The sequence below is a fragment of the Oryctolagus cuniculus genome, chromosome 7 (genome assembly GCF_964237555.1).
Source record: "Oryctolagus cuniculus chromosome 7, mOryCun1.1, whole genome shotgun sequence".
NCBI classification, from domain to species: Eukaryota; Metazoa; Chordata; class Mammalia; order Lagomorpha; family Leporidae; genus Oryctolagus; species Oryctolagus cuniculus.
In genome coordinates this window covers 129,349,988-129,363,587 of record NC_091438.1, presented here as the reverse complement: position 1 = coordinate 129,363,587, position 13,600 = coordinate 129,349,988, and the positions used below count along the sequence as shown (strand labels likewise).

Sequence of the window (13,600 nt, the reverse complement as noted above, 5' to 3'; positions counted from 1 at the left end):
TCATTTTTGCTTGAAAACCTGAATTTTTTTCTCAGTAGAGACTATTTTTTTCCTTGAAGTGACAGGGTCATCTCATTCATTTTCATGAAGCTGCATCATATTTGAGTCACTATGGCTAGAATTCGTCAGTCATTATCCACCACACCTCGCTCCCTCAACCCCCCCCCCCCCCCCCATAATAAAACTGGTGCTCCAGGAACAAAGCAGCTAGTGTAGCTCATTGCTCCAACAGCAGCATGGGTGTCAGTCCTGAAGACAGGCGTCATGCTCTGGCGTGTCTTGTGACTACTAACTCATGTCCTCAAAGATTGAGATGTAACAAAAGTATTTTTAAAATTGTCTTAAAAAGAGTGATGGAGAGAAAGAGAGAGATATCTTTCATTTGTCATTTTACTCTCCAAATGCCTTTCACAGCCAGGTCTGAGCCGGCTAAATCCAGGTGTCAGGAACTCCATCTGGGTCTCCTACTTGGATAGCAGGGGCTCAAGTACTTGGGCCATTTTCTGTTGTTTTCCCAGGTGCATCCTGGGGCTGGATCAGAAGCAGAGTGGTCAGGACTCAGACTGGCACTACGATACGGGATGCTGGTGTTGCAAATGGTAGTTTAACCCACTGTGCCACAACACTGGCTCCAGTAATTTGTATTGCTTCAGCAGGGGCATTGTTCTGTGGAACGGCTTTCTTCCTATCCCCCCCCCCCCCAATTATGAATGCTCAGTGATGACGAATGCAGTAACAGCAGAGCTGAGGGCCATTGTCTCGGAGTGTGCTCCAGTGCCAGCAGTTGTACCCAGCATAGATTTTACACAATCACTCCAAGTGTCAACACACTGACAAAGGCTAATGTTCTCATCATTAGGAAAATAGTCATGGCCTCACATGCTGCCCAGAAAGGCCTCACAGGTTGCAAAGCATGCTGGGATACTGCTGTGAAAGGAGGTGAAGCTGAATTGCAGAGTGGAAGTGCTTTCTCAAAGAGCGCGTTCATTTAAAGCTTCCGTCTTAGACTGGAGGGAGGAGATGGCTGAAGTTTCTGCTTCATTGTGAGATTCTTTCAAAATAAACGATTAGCTAGCCAATAAGTAAACTGGAAATTTACTGTAGAAATGTTTCTACTCAATAAATGACCCAGCAGGACAGGACGGACCCAGAGCCTGTGCTCCCTCTTGTCAGCTATGAACGCCGTCTCCTTTCAGACTCCCTGGCCCTGCCCTCTGTGCTGTGTGCTTTAGGGCCATGTCCCTAAGGGCCTTCTCCTAGTCTACCCACCAGACATGCACCAGCAGTGACCTCGCACGCCCTGCAGCCTGTGGTGGGAATGCCGGGAGGATTCATCCCAAGGGACCCCTTCTGGGAGGAGTAAAACTCCATGAAAGTAATTCGCCAAGTCCTGTGGCAGATGCTCCTTTCTTTTCTTTCCTGTATTTTAAGAACACATTTCTTTTTTTTTTTTTTTTTTTTTTTTTTTTTTTTTTTTTTTTTTTTTTGACAGGCAGAGTGGACAGTGAGAGAGAGAGACAGAGAGAAAGGTCTTCCTTTGCCGTTGGTTCACCCTCCAATGGCCGCCGCGGCCGGCGCGCTGCGGCCGGCGCACCGCGCTGATCCGATGGCAGGAGCCAGGAGCCAGGTGCTTTTCCTGGTCTCCCATGGGGTGCAGGGCCCAAGCACCTGGGCCATCCTCCACTGCACTCCCTGGCCACAGCAGAGGGCTGGCCTGGAAGAGGGGCAACCGGGACAGAATCCGGCGCCCCGACCGGGACTAGAACCCGGTGTGCCGGCGCCGCAAGGCGGAGGATTAGCCTAGTGAGCCGCGGCGCCGGCAAGAACACATTTCTTCAAACATCGTTGAGTACAGTTGCAGCATTCCTTCATAGCAGCCCTTCAAGGGGATGTGATTCTGTCTTAGTTTACCATAGCTGCTCGTTTTTGTTTCCTTGGAGAGCAGGATATGGGGCAGACTTTTGATACAGCAGGCAGATCTTAACCACTGCATCTGTCAGCCTGTAGCGTGCTGCCTTCCGTGTGGGGTCTGGGCACGACTTTGTCCTGGTTTATTCCCTGAGTAGATGGAAGTTTCCATTGTGCTCAGGGGAACCTGCCATTCATTCCTTCCTCCCTGTTTCCTCAGAGCCAGGACTGTCTCCAGCTGGGTCCTCCTGCTGAAGGGGAAGTGGTCCAAGTGAGATGGACAGATGGCCAAGTCTACGGAGCCAAGTTTGTGGCCTCTCACCCCATCCAGATGTATCAGGTAGCCAGTGTTCTTGCAAGGGAGTTGGGTATGCTTGATGAATTTGGTGCTTCTTCTTGGAGCACAGGCAAGTCTTTGTTCTTGGGAGAATGAATGGGTTGGTAACAGCCCTTCCAGAACTAAGGTTTGCCTGTGTCCAGGCCGCCAGGTAAGGCTTCAGACATGCCAGGCCTTCAGCATTCTAATCCTATTTTGGGCTTCAAGATACTGCCACTGCACTTGGTGGACCAGGGAGAAAGTCAGGGGTATTCCAGCAAGAGACCTTTGTTTCCTTGGCAGGTGGAGTTTGAGGATGGCTCACAGCTCGTGGTTAAGAGAGATGATGTGTACACGCTGGATGAAGAGCTTCCCAAGAGAGTCAAGTCCAGGCTGGTGAGTGTGTGTTCTCTGAGCCCTTAGTTCCTGCCCGGGCGGGAGGGAGCAAGACGAGGACGTGTCCCTGTTTTCACTCGGGGTGGTTGACCACAAAGTGATTATTTGGCTTGCCTGTTTTTCTGTAGTCAGTAGCCTCAGATATGCGATTCAACGAGATTTTCACAGAAAAAGAGGTAAAGCAAGAAAAGAAGCGGCAACGGGTTATCAACTCCAGATACCGGGAAGATTATATCGAGCCTGCGCTATACCGAGCCATCATGGAGTAGGTGCTTCCAAGGGTCCAAGAGGATCCCAGCCACGGAGGCAAGCGCACTCGGGGGTCCACAGCACAGCAGACACTTGGGACTCGGAAGAAGGCTCTGCGAGTGAAGTTGTAAAAAGAAGAAGGAATGAACTAGCTGATCCCTTCACCTCCCCCCACCCTCCTCGAATTCCATGTAGTGAAAGGACCAGCCATCTCTGGACATGTGGCAGCAGCCTCTGGTCTCCCAGCTGAGGGGCTGAGCACTGGAATGCTGTGGCTGCACTGGCCCCAGTCCATAAAAGGGGTCGCCTGTGCTGGCTGGGCTGGTTGCCCTGTTCCTGGCCTGGGACTTAGCTTCCTAATGAGCACCTGCACCAACTAGTCAGAGGTGCTGGTACTTGTCCCTACCCCCTTTTTGTATTTATGTGTGTGCGTGCGTGCGCCTGCGTGCGTGGGTATGTGTGTTTGGTCTGGACCAGCTTCTGCCAGCCCCTGGCCTTTACTTTCCTCCTTGCCTATGCAGGGCAAACAAAATGTGAAATTCTGCCCTCAGCTGAGCTGAGTAAGGGCCCCTGGGGTTGGCCGGAGGTGGGTGTGGCATCTGTCCAGGCCTGGAACATGTCTAGAGTGCTGGCAAAGCTGCAGTATTGAGATGCTAAGGAGTCACTGCCACCTCTTGTCCTCCCTTGAAGGAGCGCATAGGGCTAATGGGGGACTCGTCCTCCGCATTCTAGGCAAGGAGGCCGCGTGGCACAGTGTTAGAGGGTGTCAACGGGGGATACCCTGAAGGGGAATTTTTAATGATTGAAGCAGGCAGAGCCTGGTGAGTGATTCAACAGAATTGCAATCATGCAGGGGCTGGGGGGTGGTTAGGATGAATTGGGGTTGCTGGAGGCCAGGGGCAAGTGTGGATGTGCTCTTGGTCTGGGGGTGGGAGGGAGCTGATTTGGGGCGGGGGGTGGGACTAGAGGGCAACAACGAAGGGGTTAAACAGGATTTTGCTCCTCATGCATTTGTTTGCCTGGGCCCAGGATTGGAGGGCTTTACACCTATACTCTATGTATACAAGAATCAGATTTATAATACTTCCCCTTTTTTGTTACGTATGAACGCTATAAACCAAATTATTTTGAAAACCGGTGCATCACCTTGTCCTTAGCAATAAAATATGTTAAGCAGAGGATCGGCTTTGTCTGCCCCACGGAGCCCAAGAGGCCCAGGGTCAGGCTCAGGCGGACCTGGAGTCACAGGGCCCTGGAAGCAGGGCGTGTGTTTGAAGGGGAACCAGTAAAGCAAGACCTGCAAAGCTGTCCAGAGATGGCTGCTTCCTTGTCAGCTTCCATCTATTAGGACAAGCACAGTGGGACGGGGGGGCAGGGACGTCTTTGTGCTCCCTCTGCCTTGGAGGAGGAAATGGGAAAGGCCTAGCTCCACTGCCTGCCCTTGTGTCCCATCTGATACATTTTCAATGGGCGGGGCTGGTCTGAAAGGGAAGTGCCCAAAGCGGGAGTCCCTGAGGCCATTCCCTGAGCTGCCTGTTTGGCGAGACAGTACCTGGAGGAATACCAAGTTCCCTTGGCCTGGTGGGTCCCTCAGGCCAAAGTGGACAGCAGTAGGGGTCATAGGGTAGGAAGGGGGCACTCCTGTGGCTTGCTTGGCCTGTCCAGGTGAAGGAGAGGCTAGGGGCAGCTCAGTTCCTCCCAACCCTGCTTTGTGTCCCTGGGCTTGCCAAGTGGCTTATTTGGTATCTCAGTGTGGGGGAAGGGAGGAGCAGCAGGTGTTGGGCACTTTTCCATGTGAACGAAGAATTCCCAGGGGAGCTGGGCAGCGCCAGGCCTTACTGGATCAGTGAGTGGGCACTGTGGTCACTTAAGTTTGCCAGAGGGACACTTCCCACCTTTCTCCATGGTGTCCCAGAGCTCAACTCCCCCCTCATTGAGCCCCCTGTCCCCATCCTTGCCCAGAGCCCTTTGGGGCTGGGTGCCTGGTGTAATCCCAAGAGTTCTCACTCAACAGTCAGCCATTCTTCCTAGAAACCTTGCACGTCTCAACACTTGTCAACAGGAATAACCCCGGACTTTCCCAGCTCACAGAACTGGCCTCATGCTCCCCCGCTGCCCTCCGGCCACCGCCTATTTTAGGCCCCTCTAAGAAGCCTTTTGCCACAGCCACCCGCCTTCCCTGGGTAAAGGAGGATCTTTGGATTGGCGTCCAAGGATTGTCGTCCAAATTCCCCCGTACTGCGGAGAAATGAGATTTTACATTGTTCCCGAGGGCATACCGGGTACGACCTCCCTGCTGGAATGGAGTGGGGTTGGGAGAGCACGGGACCCCTGCAGTACATAGGTGGGTTAAGGCGGGTTGCCGAACTAGACGTTTCCTACGAGGCCCTGTACCACGGAGCTGGAGGGGCCCGCGGGGGTCCAAGGCCTCGGGCTACGAGAGCACTAGCGGGGGTTCATGGCACGGAGGACTACACGGGCGTGCCCTCACTTGGCACTCCCGCTCGGCCAAGGAACCGTCCTCTGGTCGGTTAAGGCGGGGAGGAGGGCTCCTCAGGGCAGCAGGATGCCAGAGAGGACGTGGCGAGGGCGTGTGCGCTCCAGCTCAGCAACCCCTGGCCGGCGCATCCTGCGCTGCCCGGCACCCGCGGTGGGCGGGCCTGAAAACTCTGAGTTCCGCGTCTATTGGGCGGCCCCGGCCTGTGCCCGCCCACTTGCTCAGCGCAGCTCCGCATTGGTCCGCACAGCGCCCCGCCCGGCTCCCGCGAGCTCATTGGCGGTGTAGGCCCGACCCCCGGCAAGGGCGCCGAGGCGGAGAGCGGGATTGGTGGTCCCGCCGTCCCCGGGTCGCGGCCGTGCGCCCCGCCCGCCGCTGCGTCCCCACTATGGCGGCGCCCATGCAGCCCACCGCGTCGTGGGCGCCCGCCGGGGTACCCCGCGGCTGCCGCCGCAGCCTGCGCCGCCGCCTGCGCCTTCCTGCCTCGCGTGGGGCCGGGCACCGCCTCCCCCCTGCTTCTCTCTCCGCTGCGGTAAGATCCTGCCCCACGCGCTTCGGGGCGCGACGGCCGCGGCTAGCGGTCCAGCGCCGCCCCCTCCTCGGCCGCGGCCCCGGGTGGAGCGCGGAGCGCGCGACTGTGCTGGGGAAGCAGAGGTCGGGGCGCGGCTCCCGGGTTCCCCGGGCTGGGGTCCTGCACGACCTCGCCTGGGAGGGGGCTCCATGCAGGCCAGGGCAGAGGAAGGCCGACTTGCTCTGCTCGCTGGTCGAGCGCTCGGAGGTCACCTGCGCGCGAGACCCCGCAGCTCTGTGGAAGGACGCGGTGGTTCGGGCCCGCGGTGGGAAGAGGAGGGAAAACTGCAGGCAGAGAGCCCGAGCGGGAGTCGGCGCCTACTGGCCTGCGCGCGTTCGGATCTTCGGGGGCACCGGGGTCACATTTGCTTGGCAGAGTACCCTCTTGCGTCTGCCCTTCTGGCGCTTTCTCCCCTATTGTGTCCCGCCTTGCTGGAGACGGCGGCTTAGCGAGGAGCGCGCGTTTGGTTAGGAGGGCGTCCCGTGAGCGCGTGGGGTTCCTTAACGACAGCGCCCGCTGTCACTGCTTCCTCAGTAAACCTCACTTTTGTTTGTGTTTCTCTTACATAACAAGGAAGGAATGAAACGTGAGAACGCGTTGTCCTAATTAGTTGAAGAAGGAATGGTGTCCTGGAAAGGACACCATACAAACTTCCCCGTGGGTCTTTGAATTGTCTGTGTTATATGTAGATGGTGAACGTAGGAACAAACCAAAACAAACCCAGGACTTATGAGATGGCTGAAAGTAAGAAGTCTCTCAGGACAAGTGGGGTTATTTCTTAGCTCAGGTCCCTGCCCTGTCTGGTGGCTCCTCAAGGTGGGAGTCAGGCCAGGGGCCATCTGGATCGTTCAGGGGCTGTTGAAAATCGTCTGCCTAAAAGTTAGCTTGCTGTAGATTTACTGAATTTTGAGGTTGCCTTGGCACCCAGGCCAAATGATTTCTTGGGCCTCATACAGCCAGTGGACTGGACATTCCCCACCCCTGGTCTGGAGGATTAAAAGGAAGCTGGCACACGGATTTATGACTAAATAGTATTCTCAAATAATCTCTTAAGGCAACAACAGCTGTTAAGCTCAGGGGTTCTTAAGGATATTTGAGGTATTAAATTGGTGAATCCATTTCACATGTCTAAGTGTCTTAACTGTGGTTTAATAAAAGTAAATTACTAAAGGTGAACCGAGACGTGCATGTTCTTAGAGACCGATTCACTCTGGATCGGTCAGGTGTGTGCTGCGTACATGTTTTGTGCGAGGCATTGGCTGAGGGGAACTCGGAGGCATCCAGTACAAAAGGTAGGTTGATGGCGTCCTTCCGAGAAGCGCCGCTGTGGCAGGTGGAGCAGGGGGTGACGCGCGGGAGTGCTCCTTCCTTCAGGTGAAGCTCGAGCTGACCCTCAGAAGGGACAGCAGCAGCACTGGGGCTGTCGTTGTCACTTTTCTGATGAGCTGCAGCTGTCTGGGGTAACAATTCCTTCAGCTACACAGGTTCTGCGTCTCAAGTTCATTCTTCTTTTCTCTCCACGTCCAGCTGGTTGCCAGGTCTTGCTGAGGTTCCTGCCACCCCATTTCTGGCATCTGCTGCTTTGCACCCCTGCTGTCATTACACCACTTTGAGGAGCCTTGATACTGTTCACGTGCATTTCCCCATGCCCGTGCAGTGCTCCAGAAACCCCCTAACATTTTGTTCTTGTCTCCCATCTTTCCATGTGAAGTGCTGTCACTTCTGGCCAAGACCCTCAGCCTCTACTCTCCCCACCGCGATCCCGTGTGGAGTTAGGTGCAGACCAGCCTGGCATGGACAATTCATTTCTTGCCACTCCCTTAGAATTTTTTGTCTTTTCTTGATCAGTGGAAATCTTCACGCTTTGTGTTCCATGTTCTTGTTGGTCTTGCCTATCTTAAATGACGCCCTTGGCCCTCTGATTGTTGTGCTTATGATGGGGAACTTGCATTGTAGAGTTTGTCTTTCCTTTCCTCCCAGGGGGAAGAGCTGTCTCTCCTGCCACCTTACCACCAGGGCCTGGCCTTTTGCCATAATTGCCTTAATCCTTTGTGTACTCGCAACGGAAGACTGATGCTTTTGCAAAACATGAGTTGTTGGGTTCATCATCTGGTACAGTGTTTTTACAGGGGAGGTACTTGACAGATACTTTTTTTTTTTTTTGGACAGGCAGAGTGGATAGTGAGAGAGAGAGACAGAGAGAAAGGTCTTCCTTTTGCCGTTGGTTCACCCTCCAATGGCCGCCATGGTTGGTGCGCTGCGGCCGGCACACCGTGCTGATCCGAAGGCAGGAGCCAGGTGCTTCTCCTGGTCTCCCATGGGGTGCAGGGCCCAAGCACTTGGGCCATCCTCCACTGCCTTCCCTGGCCACAGCAGAGAGCTGGCCTGGAAGAGGGGCAACCGGGACAGAATCCGGTGCTCCGACAGGGACTAGAACCTGGTGTGCCGGCACCGCTAGGTGGAGGATTAGCCTATTGAGCCACGGCGCCGGCCGACAGATACATTTTTATATTAAAGAGCTTTGATTTAGGAGGAGTGCAAAGACGATCCTTTGTGCAATCAAAATGTGCATTATAAAATCTGTGAATGAAGTTACTCATGTGAGAGCATCCGCTATTGAGAGACGGGAAGTAAATGGTCTGAGTGGCTTGGCTTAGGCTGTATTAACCTAAAGCTCCAGACTCCAGTGGCTTCAGCAGAATGAGAGTTGACTCCTCTCTCATGCTGCCAGCCCAGTGTGAGCACACGTGGAGCTCTGCTCCTCGTGGCCACTCAGGGCCCCAGGTAGATGAAGAAGTGGTGGTCAAGTGGTCACTGGCTTTTTTTTTTTTTTTTTTGAAGATTTTCATTTATTTGAAAGACAGAGTTATAGAGAGAGGGAGAGCGAGAGAGAGAGAGGTCTTCCATCCACTGGTTCACTCCCCAGATAGCCACAATGGCTGGAGCTGCACCAATCAGGAGCCAGGAGCTTCCACCGGGTCTCCCACATGGGTGCAGGGGCCCAAGGACTTGGGCCATCTTGGATCGGAAGAGGAGCAGCTGAGACTAGAACCAGCACCCACATGGGATGCTGGCGCTTTAGACCTGGACTCCAACCCGCTGCACCACAGCGCTGGCCTCGACTCTGGCTTTTTAAGTTTCTGTCTCAGTGTGGCCCATGTCTCTTTCATTCACGTTGCATTGGCCTAAGCAAGTCCCACGGCCATGCCTAACTTTAAAGAAGGATAGAGGATTGCACATGCCTGGGAAGCAGAGAGCCAGAAGTACCTGATGAGCTGCACTAAAAGCCTGCTACATCTCCTATGGGCCTTGCATCCGTGGAAGATGAGAGGCACCAGGTCAGGTGGGCTGTGGAGACAGGCTTCCCTGCAGCAGCAGGAAGTGGTTGTGACGGGTCCTGGGAAGTGCAGATCAGAATCACAGCTCTCATGAGTGCTGCTTGGAGCCAGGTACCATGCAAAGCACTGGTGAGCTAACAGCCAAGGCTGTTGATGCAGGGGCAATCTGTTGTATCTCAGTTATAACACAGTCATCCCCGAGGGCATCACTACTTTATAGCACCCTTAGTAATGGAGGTGGTGCTGAGGTGTTAAAAAAAAAAAAGGTGGCCGGCGCCGCGGCTCAATAGGCTAATCCTCCGCCTAGCGGCGCCGGCACACCGGGTTCTAGTCCCGGTCGGGGCGCCGGATTCTGTCCCGGTTGCCCCTCTTCCAGGCCAGCCCTCTGCTGTGGCCAGGGAGTGCAGTGGAGGATGGCCCAGGTGCTTGGGCCCTGCACCCCATGGGAGACCAGGAAAAGCACCTGGCTCCTGGCTCCTGCCATCAGATCAGCGCGGTGCGCCGGCCGCGGCGGCCATTGGAGGGTGAACCAACGGCAAAAAGGAAGACCTTTCTCTCTGTCTCTCTCTCTCACTGTCCACTCTGCCTGTCAAAAAAAAAAAAAAAAAAAAAAAAAAGGTACAGTCAGGGTATTCAGTCTGAAAAGTCAGGAAGTATGTAATAATTTGAGGTGCATTTTCATTTGAGTGACTAAAATAGAAAAATCTTACCTTACCCTTTCAGGCTTGCTTAATTGGCTTTAGTAGAAGTTAGCAAACCCAGTACTTGGGGAGGCCAGAAGCATAGAATGCTGGTTGGAGCCTGGATTGGGGAGACAAGATCTGGGTTCAAACCCTGACTCAGCCACTAACAGAGCCAGGGCAGTGAGACACTGAGCCAATGCCCTCTGGAGCCTGCCTTGCCCCATTGGTGCCGTGCAGAGAGGGGCTGTTGAGGAGCAGACGAGTTAGTTTGCATTCAGTGCTTTTCATGGTGCTTGGTTCAGAGCAGGTGCTCGTGAGCAACATCAGGGTCTGAAGAAGCTTGAACGAATCAGGTAAGGAAACCCCAGAGACGCAGGTGGACAGATTCCTGCAGGTTTTCCTACCTTCCCCCAGCTTCCATGGCTGGCATTCTTGCTGCACCTGTCTTGTGCCTTTATGGTACTGAATGCTGTTTATTTGTGTATGTGCCTGTCTCTCTCACTAGGCCAGGTGCTCCAGTCATTCCCAAGTACTTATTGAACACAGGTGTTGAGCTAGGCCTTTGTACCTCAGGTTGTGAAAGATCTGTGCCTGGCCTCAGAGAGGAGCAGGGGAGCCAGTGGTTAGAACACCATTGTCCTAGAAAGCCAGCCTCCCTCATATCACAGTTGTTGGCTCCAGGACAGCCATAGATACTAAAATCTATGCACACTCAGGTTCCTTATACAAAATGGCATAGTTTGTTTGTTTGTTTATTTATTTATTTATTTATTTTTGACAGGCAGAGTTAGAGAGAGAGAGACAGAGAGAAAGGTCTTCCTTTTCCATTGGTTCACCCCCCAAATGGCCGCTACAGCCGGCACTGCACCGATCCGAAGCCAGGAGCCAGGTGCTTCCTCCTGGTCTCCCATGTGGGTGCAGGGCCCAAGCACTTGGGCCATCCTCCACTGCCTTCCTGGGCCACAGCAGAGAGCTGGACTGGAAGAGGAGCAACTGGAACAGAATCCGGTGCCCCAACCGGGACTAGAACCTGGCGTGCCGGCGCCATAGGCGGAGGATTAGCCAAGTGAGCTGCGGAGCTGGCCAATGGCGTATTATTTGCATATAACTTACACACATTCTTTGTAAACTTTGTTATCTCTGGATTACTGATCATATTTAATGTAATAGCTGTGTTATCAGTTGTATTTAGGGAGTAATCATAAGGAAGAAACTATGTTTATGTCTAGAGTTTGTTTTTTTCCCCTGAATCTTTCATTCTGTGGTTGGTTGAATCTACACATGTGGAACCCTGTTACCAAGAGCAGATGCTGCACCAAGAGCTGTGGCCACGGGTCTTGTGGGATTCCCCTAAAAGAGGACCTGATGCCCCTTGGGAATATAAGTGATTGTTTTCTAGAGAAGTTTGTGCTTGACCTGAATCTTGAAGAATGGGCCATCATTAGCTGGGTGAATGTGGGTTCAGAAGCTTCACACACAGGAAGCAATAGATCCCACGGCCTAGAAACCCAGGAGGAGGGCTACAACCTGAGGATGCTCACGTGGCCCAAGTAGAGTGTGGGTGGGCCTTCAGGTGCAAGTCAGTGGGGAGCAGATTGTGAGGGGCTTGGTGAGTGCTGGAGTGCAGGCTTGATCTGAAGGCGATTAGGAGCCCCTGAAGGATTTGCAGATGCGAAGGGACTTTATCCCTTTTGCCTTTAGGAACATGACCACACATGTGGAGGAGGCAGTGCAGGAAGTGCCCTGTTGCCCTGTCCTGGGAAGTTCTGAGGTTTGCAGCCATAGTACTATTGCCTGCTGCTCAAGAGTCATGCAGTACTTACGTCTGAGGGGAGACCAGGGGCTGGCATGTGGCACAGCATGCTAAGCTGCAGCGTGCAGCACTGTATCCTGTATCAGAGTGCTGGTTCAAGCCTGGGCTGCTCCACGTCTGAGCCAGCTCCCTGCTGATGCATCTGGAAAGGCAGCGGAAGATGGCCCACGTGCTTGGGCTCTGCCACCCATGTGGGAGACCTGGCTTCTGGCTTTGGCCTGGCCCAGCCCCTGGCTCTGGTGGCCATTTGAGGAGTGAACCAGTGGATGGAAGACCTCTCTCTCTTTCTCACTCTCTTCCTCTCTCTCCTCCCTCCCTCTCCTACTCAGTAACTCTGACTTTCAAATAAATTAATAAATCTTTAAAAACAAAACAAAAGGAATCCGTCTTTCTTGGTTTTCAGATAAGGAAAATCCTTAGCTCGCAAGGTGGTTCTGAGGACTGGAGGGAGCAGATGTCAGAAGCCTGGTCTTGTGCCATCAGAGACCAGACCTCTTCTGATCAAACTAGCAGTGTGAGTTTCCATGTTACCTGGTCCAGGGCAGGCGGTCATCAGCCTTCAGCCCCACCACCTGAAGATGCCCACTGCTGGCCTGTGGCTTTGCTGATGCACTCTGAATGCTGACAGTGCTCCGATTCATCTGAACAGAGAAGTTCAGACCCAATACACAGTGTCGAAATGCACAGATTGTATATGGTCATTTGGCTGTCCTCAGCCCTCAGAGGTGACACAAGTGCTTACGCTGTTCTGCTGGTGTTACTGCAGTGTGCTCAGGGCACAGGCAGCTAAAACACACTTGACTTCTCTTCTGTCATGGTCGACTACTTTCCTCCTAAGGGGTGTTGCTCCTCCTCAGTCATTTTCCCGATGAAGTGTGTGTGTGTTTATTTATTTATTTTTACATTCAAAACACCATTGATCTGGGGTGGGGGAGGATTGATTGATCTTCCATCTGTTGGATCACTCCCCAAATAGCCTGAGACAGCTGGGGCCGCACCAGGGCAGAAGCTGGGACCCAGCAGCTCAGCCCAGGTCTCCCACGGGGGTGGCAGGGACCCAAGTATGCGAGCTGTCACCTGCTGCCCAGGCTTTGCATTAGCAGGAAACTGGAATTAGGAGCAGGGTCGGGTGTTGAACCTAGGCACTCTGGCATTTGGATGTGGGTGGCCCAGCTGACTTTTTGGCTGCTAGGCCAAGTGCCTGTCCCTGATTTTAAAAAATAGATATGTATTTTTAAAGATGACGGTGGTGTGTGAGCTGGGTTTGTTCTCAGTTATGTTCCTACCCAGACATTCTGGCTTGACCCAAGTGCTTTCTTTCTGAATACCTTGAACCTAGTTTGTGTTATCTGGTTAAACATCACCCACTGCCGTATCTTGTCATTCTCTGTCTAGATGTCAGTAAATGCCCCTTTTCCTTGATGTCCGTTTTTCTTGCCAAGTGAATGGAAAGTGGCACGTTGATGTGTTTTTAACATTGCTTAAAACTTAGCCTTTTGGTTTGGAATCTATGAAAAAAGTTAGAAAGTTCTGTTGCTAAGTGTTTCTTTGTTTGCTTTCGTTTTTGTTTTTTTTTTTATTTTATTTATTTGAAAGGCAGAGTTAGAGAGAGAGAGAGAGATCTTCCGTCTGCTGGTTCACTACCCAAATGGCTGCAACGGTCAGCATTGGGCCATCCAAGAGCCAGGAGGTTCATCCGGGTTTCTCACATGGGTGGCAGGGACTATTCTCTGCTGCTTTCCCAGGTGCATTAACAGGGAGCTGGATTGGAAGTGGAACAGCTGGGACTTGAGCCTGCACTCTTATGGGATGCTGGTGTCGCAGGCAGT

At 53.2% G+C, this 13,600-nt stretch overlaps 2 protein-coding genes across 14 annotated transcripts in view; both read left to right on the top strand.

Annotated features, from left to right (window-relative positions):
* Positions 1 to 4,003, top strand: part of KDM4A (lysine demethylase 4A) — a 47,277-nt gene extending 43,274 nt beyond the window's left edge. For both annotated transcript variants that reach the window (XM_008265389.4, XM_002715165.5), the window contains exons 20-22: positions 2,129 to 2,248; positions 2,528 to 2,620; positions 2,749 to 4,003. In XM_008265389.4, coding sequence (XP_008263611.1) covers positions 2,129 to 2,248; positions 2,528 to 2,620; positions 2,749 to 2,889 — 354 coding nt within the window. In that variant the 3' untranslated portion in view covers positions 2,890 to 4,003. The remainder of the gene's footprint in view (positions 1 to 2,128; positions 2,249 to 2,527; positions 2,621 to 2,748) is intronic.
* A 1,654-nt stretch (positions 4,004 to 5,657) lies between these two features.
* The window catches only part of ST3GAL3 (ST3 beta-galactoside alpha-2,3-sialyltransferase 3), a 230,221-nt gene continuing 222,278 nt past the window's right edge, over positions 5,658 to 13,600 (top strand). For 3 of the 12 annotated variants that reach the window (XM_051856571.2, XM_051856570.2, XM_070078617.1), the window contains exon 1: positions 5,663 to 5,898. The gene's annotated coding sequence lies outside the window, so the exon portion shown is untranslated. Of the gene's footprint in view, positions 5,899 to 13,600 lie in introns of all 12 variants that reach the window. The other 9 variants (XM_070078616.1, XM_070078615.1, XM_051856567.2 and 6 more) reach the window with 7 other exon arrangements.